This window comes from Cetorhinus maximus, chromosome 8 (assembly GCF_964194155.1).
Source record: "Cetorhinus maximus chromosome 8, sCetMax3.hap1.1, whole genome shotgun sequence".
NCBI lineage: Eukaryota > Metazoa > Chordata > Chondrichthyes > Lamniformes > Cetorhinidae > Cetorhinus > Cetorhinus maximus.
Window position 1 is genome coordinate 58,535,303 of NC_135886.1, and position 11,187 is coordinate 58,546,489.

The window sequence follows — 11,187 nt, forward strand, 5'->3', positions numbered from 1 at the left end:
TTTGCACTGCTCCCTCCTCGCTGGAGTCTCTCTCTTTATAGCCCAACCTCCTTGCCAGAATGTCTCTTTTTATACTCCTCCCTCCTTGCTGGAACTCTCTTTTTATACCCAATCTCCTCGCCGGAGTCTCGCTCTTTATAACCCCCTCTCCTCGCTGGAGTCTTGTTCTTTATAGCCCCGCCTCCTCACCAGAGTCTCGCTTTTTAGTCGGGGGTCAAGGATGGGATTATTTGGGAGTTTTTGTGGGGAGTTAAGCATTCACTAGTATAGTTACCCAGGGGTTCGAGCTGGTTTAATCCTTCCAACCTTTCCTGGGTAACCATTCTGCTCAGTAAGTCAGAAACATTCAAAGTCTCTGTCTTTAAATCAGAGTTTCCAGATGCTGGGGAATTGCTCAACAGCAGTTGAACCTTCCCAGGCGATTCCAGTGTGGTCAGCATGTGGGGACTACCAAGGCGTTCCCCAGCACATCTTCTGGGTTCAACCATCCCGAGAGCAGAAGTTCCGGGCCATGATCTCGTTAAAGAGAAAGATCTCCTTTTGCGCTTGTTCCAACTGAAATCTGTGTTTAAGTAGCAAAAAGAAATAGAACGAGAAAGTAGCCCAACAAGTGGCAGAGATTGTGGGTTTGGAAGGTGCTGTTGAAGGAGACTTGATGAGTTCCGGTAGCGTATCTTGTAGGAGGTACACACTGCTGTCATGGTGGCGTCGTAGTGGAGGGAGAGAATGTTTAACTAAATGGATGTGGTGTCGATCAAGTGGGCTGCTTTGCCCTGGATGTTGTTGAGCTTTTGAGTGTTGTTGGAACTGCCTTCAACCAGGCAAGCAGGTAACATTTATTCCAATACACTCCTGTCTTGTACATTGAAGGTGGTGGAAAGGCTTTGAAGTGTCGCTTATCACGCAATACCAGCCTTGGACCTGCTCTAGTGACCCTGATATTTAGGCGAGAGGTTGATGGTGGAGGGGGTCAGCATTTGTAATGGCATTGAATGTCATGGGGTGGTGAACCACGTTAATGTAAAAATTCAGCTCTTGAGAGAAATGTGTATCCTGATTATTACCCCCAGGCAAATTCATATTGGTTGCTGGGAAGAGGTTTGGGGTGGTGGGATTGTATCATTTCGAATAAGTGTATCCCCCGATCAGATACAGCACAAGGTTACATACAGAGTAAAGCTCCCTCTACACTGTCCCCATCAAACATTCCCAGGACAAGTACAGCACGGGGTTAGATACAGAGTAGTTCCCTCTACACTGTCCCCATCAAACACTCCCAGGACAAGTACAGTATAGGGTTAGATACAGAGTAATGTTACAATCAATCATTTTCACCAAAAAAACACACTAAGATGAACCATGGTAAATACACTAATGCAAGTGATCCAGCTTCTCTCAATAATGGATCAGTACAGAATACAAATTACAGAAGCTAAGACACTGACGAGAGTATCTGATTTAATGTAATGTGAAACTGACTGCAGTTAGAATTATAGAATCACAGAATGGTTGCAGAAGGAGTTTGTGACAGCTCTATGCAAGACCAGCTCAGCAAGTACCCCTGCAATTTTTTTCTTTGCAGATGATCATCAAATTCCCTTTTGAAAGCTATGATTGAACCTGCCTCTACCACAGATCCTAATCTACACTCTGTGTAAAAAACTTATTCCTCACATTACCTTTTGTCAATTATCAATCTGTGCCCTCTGGTTCTTGATCCTTCCACCAATGAAATCAGTTTTTCCCCATCTACTTTTTTAAAAATTCATTTATGGGATGTGGGCATCGCTGGCTAGGCCAGCATTTATCACCCATCCCTAATTGCCTTTGTTCAGAGGGCATTTTAAGAGTCAACCGCAGTCACACGTAGACTAGACCAGGTAAGGACAGCAGATTTCTTTCCTTAAAGGACATTAATGATCGTTTTTTACAACAATCGACAATGGTTTCATAGTCATAATTAGACTTTAAATTCCAGATTTTTCTTGAATTCAAATTTCACCATTTGCTCTGGGTCTCTGGAATACCAATCCAGTGACAATACCACTATGTCGCCGCCTCACCATGACCTCCAGGTTTCTCTATTGCTGCACCTCTTTTAGAATTGTATTCTTTATTTAAGGAGACTGCTTCTCCTCATTCTTCTTCCCAAAATGTATCACTTCACATTTTTCTGGATTAAATCTCATCTGCCGGGTGTCCACCCACTCCACCAGCCTGTCTATGTCCTCTTGAAGTCTATCAATAACCCCCTCACAGTTCAAGAGCTGTAGATCAAGAAAAGCAGTGGTTCCAGTACTGGCCTCTGGGGAAAAACAAACAAGCACTAATATTCTATGTTTCCTATCACTCAGCCTAATAAAAATGGTTGGAAAACTGTTAGTGCTCATATTGATAAAATTAACTAAGGTAGCCCACAGGTGTAGGAAAGTGCATTGTGTAATAATACAAATGAGCAAACACAAAGATAAGCTGCACTGACCAGGAACTGCTGCTCTGTATATTTGCCTTGTTCTGAAATGAAGGAGCTCATAACTATCACCAGGCCTACTCTCACGTGCTCTGTTAATCCCCTTTGGGATTGGATGTGCAGAAGATTCAGCTCACAGGGTTACACTTTTGCACAAAATGATATTAGGGAATTTCCAGATCAGTAAAGAGATTGCTGCTGTTTATGGGAGAGGTCGACACCACAGAACCAGAGAAGGGATCTACTCCAGTCCATAACCTGAGCCTTCCATCTTTCTTATCAACATGACAGTGGATTCAAACCTCATCTTCACTCAATTTTGTGGCTTCAGTTGACCTGAGGTTGTTGTGTGGAATCTTTCACAGCCAGGCTCACCTGGCCCCTCAAAAATCTGGCGGGATATATTCAGTGCTGGATGGATTCCTTGGACACTTCAACATGAGCCCCATGCTGCTAATCTCTGCCTTGCAATGCCACACTTGTGTTACGGTGCTGCAGCCACTCAAGAACAGTGGCAGTCACCCAGACCAGTTAACTGTTTCTAAAGATTAGAGGTTAATAACATGGTGGAATCATCAGGGGCTTCGAATCCCAACTCTAAAATCTGATTTTTCTACCTTGCCAAACCTGCGCCAACCACAATGACAATTCCCTACTTAGTTTTTGCCCCACTGGAGGATTTCTTGAGTAAAGCAAGCATTCTGCTTGAATACAGCTCATCAGCAACAGTAAAGATACCTTTGGATTATGAGATGAAGTTCTGGAATTTTATTACTCACTGGGAAATGTTTGGCTCCCCATGCACCTGGGCTTGATAACATAGTTTCTGAAGCACTTAATCTAAGATACAGAAACAGGATTGGGTCTAAATTCTTTGCAGGATTCATTGGCCTTTTAAAGAAAGAGTCAGCCTCGATTAGTTTTTTGGGTCTGTATGAAGCAGGCAGAAATCAAACTCTTACTGGCAGGATATTTTTCGAGACGGGGGTTTAAATCCAAATTAACAAAGTCATCTGAAGTCAGATAATTATTTAAGGAACAAATTTCCAATGGGAAGCATTTTTGGGTAATTTCAATTTAAGGAACTTCAAATCAGGAGCATATTGTATATGTTTAAACTTTACTATTCAAACTTATTTGGATGACGGTCTCTGTTTCTTGTTTCATAGCCAGCTTGCTTTCCATCCTGTTACTTATTCCCTGACTGCACATCTCCTTTGGCTTGCTGTCTATTTTTCCTCATACCCTTGTGAAGTGCCTTGAAATGCTTTTTGTATGTGAAAGGTGCTATATCAATGTAAGCAGTTGTTGGTTTGGAAACTTACAGGAAGTGTGTGTAGACCGTGTCTCCCATGAGTCCGGAGATGATGATATGTTTTTTGGTGATATCATAGACTGGCAGCTCCACACCCACTACAATGGCCGCTCGTTGAGCAGTGAGGCTCACTCCCTGTCAATCACATAGACAAACACGGCTGAATGGGGTATAAAGCACAACTTCCAGCGCACAAACTGATTATAACATCATTGAAACATATTAAGAGTGAAACATATAAGGTCCTGAGGGGACCTTGACAGGATCAATGTGGAAAGGAAGTTTCCTCTTGTGGGAGAATCTCAAACTAGGGACTGCTTTTTGAAAAGAAGGGGTGGCCCATTTAGTACAGCCATGAGAAGAATTTTGTTTTCTCTCAGAGGGTCGTGAATCTTTGGAACTCTCTTCCTCAAAAGGTGGTGAAAGCAGAGTCTTTGAATACTTTTAAGGCAGAGGTAGATAGATTCTTGATAAACAAGGGTTATCCAGTTAGGAGGGAATGTGGAGTTGAGGTTACAATCAGGTCAGCCATGATCTTATTGAATGGTGCGGCATGCTCAAAGGGCCGAGTGGCCTACTCCTACTCCTAATTCGTATGTTCTTATCAAATCACCCTCACTGTGGGGAATCATTGGTCTGTATGAATTTCCTGTCACAATCCTCATTGTCAAACTCCTGCTAACTCTTTTCCATACTTGTCAAACACTTCAATGTAAAGTTACAAGTGTTAATCTGCAGGAGAATCTTTGGTGTTTTAAGAACACAAGAAATAGAAGAAGGGGACCATTCAGTCCCTCAAACCTGCTTTACCTTTCAATAAGGTCATGGCTGATGATCACCTCAAGTCCACTTTCACACACTATTCTCATGTCCCTTAATTCCCTTAGTACCTGAAAATCTATTATCTCAGTCTTGAATATACTCATGGAAACAGCATCTATAGCTCTCAAGGGTAGAGAATTCCAAAGATTCACAAACCTCTGAGTGAAGAATTCTCTCATTTCAGTCCTAAATGGCTGACCCCTTATCTTAAAACTGTGACCCCTGATTCTGGGCTCTCCAAGCCAGGGGAAACAGCCTCTCAGCATCTATCCTGTAAAGTCCACAAAAATGTTGTACACTTCAATGAGGTCACCTCAAAACTCCAGGGAATATAGGTCCATTCTACTCAAACTCTCCTCACAGGGCAACTCCCTCATCTCATTCTTGCAATGTTTCTGATTTGGGTTCTTTCAGAAATTGGACATTTGTACTTTTATTTCTAAATGCTCAAATAACAATTTACTGAAATCAGTGGAAATGTTAGTTTTCTCTCACCTATGACCAGAGCAGTCTTACAATTGCAGTAACTGCTTGCTGATTGAGGCAACTCTCAATGCTGGCTTTCCCCTACACAGGCTTCCATGTTCACAGCTGATCCAGTTTATTTCAAACTGTAGTCTGGGCTGAACATTTTGCTTCTATTCACTGCCCTGTCTGAGTTTCCACAGCCCAGGGTCAAAGATTAAACAATAATTGTGGTGAATAACTTCCTTGAGAACGTATGGGGAATCAACCATCCTTTTGTGTCAGAGACAAGAAATAGCACACATACTATCAGACGAAATGCCATAACGGTCAAAAGACCCAGCGGCATGACAATCAACAATGGCCAAACTCTGGTATCAATTAAATCACTTATAAAATAAAGACTGTTCAAAATTCTTAGATTCCATTCAATAAGACCTTCTAGCAAGTCTCTGGAGGCAAATTAAAGTAGTTCCTCACAGGGCTGCTGTTGGCACATTATCACGAGTGAAACAAATAGGGAATGAGGCACTGTGACGATCAAACTATTTCTTATTCATAGTCACGCAATAGAAATGCTCATTATTGTTAACATGTAGTGTTAGCAGGTGGCGTCACTGCGGTGCATACATGAGGCTGAGAGCTTCCTGGATAGCATCTTTACAGATGCAGTCACGCCGGAGTTTAAGAGTATATAGAGAGAGGGGGAATGGGTGACGACCAGGCAGTCAAAAAGAAACAGACAGGTAGGGCAGGAGTCCCCTAAGTGCATCACACCTTCCAACCAGTATTCAGTTCTGAATACTGATGAGGGTGATGGTCCATCTGGGAAGTACAGCCAGAGCCAAGTCCATTGCACCATGGGTGGCTCAGCTCCACAGGGGGACACAACGAATACTGGAAGAGCAATAATAACAGGGGATTCTATAGGTAGGGGAGCCAGTATTTTTGCAGCTGCAGGCGTGAATCCAGGATGGTGTTTTGCCTCCCTGGTGCCAAGGTCATTTTTCCCACAGGCAGCTGCAGAACATTCTGGAAGGCGATGGTGAACAGACAGGTCTTGGTCCACATCAGTACCAAGGACATAGGTAGAAATAGGGATGAGGTCCTGCAGGCAGAGTTTAAGGAATTAGGATAGGCATTAAAAAGCAGGACCTCAAAAGTAGTAATCTCCAGATTACTCCCAGTGCCACACGCTAGTAGGTATAGAAATAGGAGGTTAGAGCAGGCGAATGAGTGGCTGGAGACATGGTGCAGCAGGGAGGGCTTTCAATTCCTGGGGCATTGGGACCCGGTCTGGCAGAGGTGGGGCATGTACAAACTGGACGGTTTGCACCTCAACAGGGCCAGGACAAATATCCTTAAGAGGTTTGCTAGCGCTGTTGGGCAGGGTTTAAACTAGTTTGGCAGGGGGATGGAAACCCGAGGGTGAATTCAGATGGGACAAAATCAGAAATGTAAACGGAAGGCAGAAGGTTAGTAATCAGTCTGGAAGGCAGAGGAAATAAAGGTTAGATGGTTAAAGAGAGTTTGGCAGTGCTTCAATGCAAGGAAAATAGCAAATAAAGCAGACGAGCTGAGGACACAGAAACGTGGTGGTAATGATATCACAGCTATTACAGAAACATGGCTTAAAGAGGGACAGGAATGGTGGCCCAACATTCCTGATTACAGGGTTTTCAGATGAGATAGAGTGTGGAATAAAAAAAAGGGAGGGGGAGGCAATTTTGGTTGAAGAAACGACCACTGCTGTGAGGAGGGATGCTATGTTAGGTGGACCATCAAATGAGGCCATATAGATTGAGCTAAGGAACAAGAAAGGGGCAGTCACACTACTGGGAGTGTACTGTAGACTTCCCTAAAATTCAGAGGGAAATAGGAGGAGCAAATATGTTAGCGTATTGCTGAGAAGAGCAAAAACAATAGGGCAGTAACAGTAAGGGGTTTTAATTACCCTGATATTAAATGGGATAGTTTTACTGCGAAAGGAATGGAGTGATCAGAAATCTTGAGATGCATTCAGGACAATTTTTTGGTCAGAATATAGCAAGTCCAAGTTCTGGATTTAGTTCTAGGAAATGAAGCATGGCAGATGGATGGATTGGCAGTGGGAGAGCATTTTGGTGGTAATGATCATAATTCAGTTAGTATAGTTAGTTAGTTATATATAATAATAGAAAATGACAAAGATAAAAGAAAAATTAAAGTTCTGAATTGGGACAAGGCCAATTTTACTAAGCTGAAGAGTTATTTAGCAGAAGTGGACAGGAAACAGCTACTTGAAGATAAATCAGTTTCAGAGCAGTGAGAGGCATTCATAGGGGAGATTCAAGGGGTTCAGAGTAAGCATGTTCCCACAAAGAAAAAGGGCGAGTTGGCCAAATCTAGACGTCAAGAAGCTTACAGGGTAAGATAAGGCAGAAATGGAAAGCTTATGTCAGGCACTGAGAACTCAATACTAGAGAGATCCAGACCGAGTATAGAAGGTGCAGGGATGAAATCAAAAAGGAAATTAGGAAAGCAAAGAAACACAAAGAATATTAGCAAGGAAAATAATGGAGAACCAAAAGATGTTTTATCAACACATTAAAAGTACGAGGATAACTAAGGAAAGAGTTGGACCTAAAAGGCCAAAAAGCTAACTTGTGTGTACGAGGCTCTAAGAAGAAGTGGGTATGGTTCTTAATGAATACTTTGCTTCTGTCTTCACAAAAGGGGGAGACAATGCAGACCTTGCAGTTAAGGAGGAAGTGTGTGAAATATTGGATGTGATAAACATAGAGAGAGAGGAATTATTAAGGGGATTAGAATCCTTCAAAGTGGATAAGTCTCTCGGGCTGGATGAAATATACCCTAGGCTGTTAAAAGGAGCTGGGAAAAAATAGCAGAGGGTCTGACCAGCATTTTCCAATCCTCACTGGATGCAGGAGGATTGGAGGTCTGCTATTGTTGTACCTTTGTTTAAAAAGGGAGCAACGGATAGACCGAATAATTACAGACCAATCAGTCCAACTTCGGTAGTGGGCAAATTACTGGAATCAATTCCAAGGGACAAAATAAACTGTCATTTAGAAAGGCATAGATTAATGAAGGATAGCATGGACTTGTTAAGGGGAGATCGTGTCTCACTAACTCAACTGAATTTTTTGAGAAGTAACAAGGAGGATTGATGAGGGTAGTGCAGTTGATGCGGTCTACATGGATTTTAGTATGACTTTTGACAAGGTCCCACATGGCAGGCTGATTAAAAAAAAAGCCTATGGGATCTAAGGGAATGCAACCACCTCGATACAAAATTAGCTCAGTGGCAGGAAACATATGAACATACGAATTAGAAGGAGTAGGCCACTTGGCCTTTCGAACTTGCTCCACCATTCAATGCGATCATGGCTGATCTGACCGGAACCACCCCAGTAATTTTTCACCCCCTTGTTTATCAAAAATCTATGTACTTTTGCCTTGAAAACATTCGAAGACTCTGCTTCCACTGCCCTTTGAGGAAGAGAGTTCAAAAGACTCACTACCCTCAGAAAGAAAAAATTGTCATGCTTGACAGGTGGTTTTGTGACTGGAAAACTGTTTCCAGCAGTATTCTGCAGGCTCAGTACGAGATCCCCTGCTCTTTGTGGTATATATTAATGGCGTGGACTTAAATGTAAGGGGCATGATCAAGAAGTTTGCAGATGACACAAAAATTGGGTACATGGTTAATAGTGAGGAGGGAAGCTGTGGACTGCAGGAAGATATCAATGGACTGATCAGGTGGGCAGGAAAGTGGCAAATGGAATTTAACCCAGAGAAGTGTGAGGTGAAGCATTTGGGGAGGTCAAACGAGGCAAAGGATTACACAATAAATGGGAGGATACTGAAAGAATGTACATGAAGAGAGGCAAGGGAGGAGATCGCAGGGGCTCTGACCCAAATTTTTAATTCCTCTCTGGCCATGGGGGAGGTGCCAAAGGACTGAAGAACAGCTAATGTGGTTCCGCTGTTTAAGAAGGGTTGTAGAGATAAGCCAGGGAACTACAGACCAGTGAGTCTCACGTCAGTGGTAGGGAAACTATTGGAGAAAATTCTGAAGGAGAGAATCTATCTCCACTTGGAGAGGCAAGGTTTGATGATGGATAGTCAGCATGGCTTTGTCAGAGGAAGGTCATGCCTAACAAATTTGATTGAATTTTGAGGAGGTGACCAGGTGTGTAGATGAGGGTAGTGCAGTTGATGTAGTTTATATAGATTTCAGCAAAGCCTTTGACAAGGTCCCACATGGGAGACCTATAAAGAAGGCAAATGCACATGGGGTACAGGGTAATTTGATAAGGTGGATTCAAAATTGGCTTAGTTGTAGGAGACAGAGGGTGATGACAGAAGGCTGCTTCAGTGACTGGAAGCAAGTGTCCAGTGGCGTACCACAGGGATCTGTGCTGGGTCCCCTATTCTTTGTCATTTATATAAACGACATAGATGACTATGTGGGGGGTAGGATTAGTAAATTTGCAGATGACACAAAGATTGGCCGGGTGGTTAACAGAGAGGTTGAGTGTCTTGGGCTACAGAAAGATATAGACAGGATGGTCAAATGGGTAGATAAGTGGCAGATGGAATTTAACCCTGAAAAATGTGAAGTGATACACTTTGGAAGGAGTAATTTGACAAGGAGGTATTCAATGAACGGCATGACACTAGGAAGTTCTGAGGAACAAAGGGACCTTGGCGTGTGTGTCCATAGATCTCTGAAGGCGGAGGGTCATGTTAGTGGGGTGGTGAAAAAGGCATTTGGGACACTTGCCTTTATCAATTGAGGCATAGATTACAAAAGTAGGGAGGTCATGTTGGAGTTGTATAGAACCTTGGTGAGGCCACAGCTGGAGTACTGCGTGTAGTTCTGGTCGCCACATTATGGGAAGGATGTGATTGTACTGGAGAGGGTGCAGAGGAGATCCACCAGGATGTTGCCTGGGATGAAACCTTTAAGTTATGAAGAGAAGTTGGATGGACTTGGGCTGTTTTCGTTGGAGCAGAAGTGTACAAGATTATGAGGGGCGTGGACAGGGTGGATAGGGAGCGGCTGTTCCCCTTAGTTGAAGGGGACATAACTTGGCACGTCATAACATTCAAGGCTATGTGCCAAGTGCTGGTAAATGGGATTAGGTAGGCAGGTCAGGTGTTTCTCACGTGTCGGTGCAGACTCGATGGGCTGAAGGGCCTTTTCTGCACTGAGAGATTCTGTGAAATGAGGGACCTTGGAGTGAATGTCCATAGATCCCTGAACAAGCAGGACAGGTTGATAAGGTGGTTAAGAAGGCATGTGGAATCCTTTCATTTATTAGCTGAGGCATAGAATATAAACGCAGGGAGGTTATGCTGGAACTATATATAACATTAGTTAGGCCACAACTTGAGCACTGGGTGCAGCTCTGGTTACCTTGTTACAAATAGGATGTAATTGCACTAGACAGGGGGTGTCGCCCGGGCTGGAAAATTGCAGCAATGAGGAAAGATTGGATAGGCTGCGGTTGTTCTCCTTGGAATACAGGAGGCAGAGGGGAGATTTGATTGAGATATACAAGGTTGTGAGGGGCCTGGATAGTGTGGATGGGAAAAAACCTATTTCCCTTAGCAGAGAGGTTAGTGACTCAGAGGCATAGAATGGTGAAGGATTAGAGAGGAGATGAGGAAAAATGATTCACCCAGAGGGTGATAGAGGTCTGGAACTCACTGCCTTAAGGGGTAGTAGAGACAGAAACCCTTAACTCATTTAAAAGATACCTGGATATGGACTTGAAGTCCTGTAACCCAGGGTTACGGACGAAGTGCTAGAAAAATGGGATGAGGCTGGGTGGTTCGTTTTTAGACCAGTGCAGACATGATGGACAGAGTGGCCTCCTTTTCTGTGCCATAAATGTTTCTACATTTTCCAAATATCTGAAAAAGAGGGATGTGCAGGGATGTGGGGAGAGGGAATGGTAGTACGTGAATTACTCCTTAGGAGAGCTAGGATGGACACGATGGGCTGAATGGTCTTCTGTGCTGTAATTATTCAATGATTCTATACCCAGTCACAATGTCTGACTTCACTTCTCATTTGAAAACTCATCCCATTTCCCCTAGATAC

The 11,187-nt window shown here is 43.3% G+C and overlaps 1 protein-coding gene across 1 annotated transcript in view; it reads right to left on the reverse strand.

The window, feature by feature from the left end:
* slc25a14 (solute carrier family 25 member 14) overlaps positions 1–11,187 on the reverse strand; it is a 94,744-nt gene that overhangs the window by 21,631 nt on the left and 61,926 nt on the right. Inside the window, exon 9 of the mRNA XM_078546912.1 lies at positions 3,796–3,920. Within this exon, the coding sequence (XP_078403038.1) occupies positions 3,796–3,920 (125 nt within the window). The remainder of the gene's footprint in view (positions 1–3,795; positions 3,921–11,187) is intronic.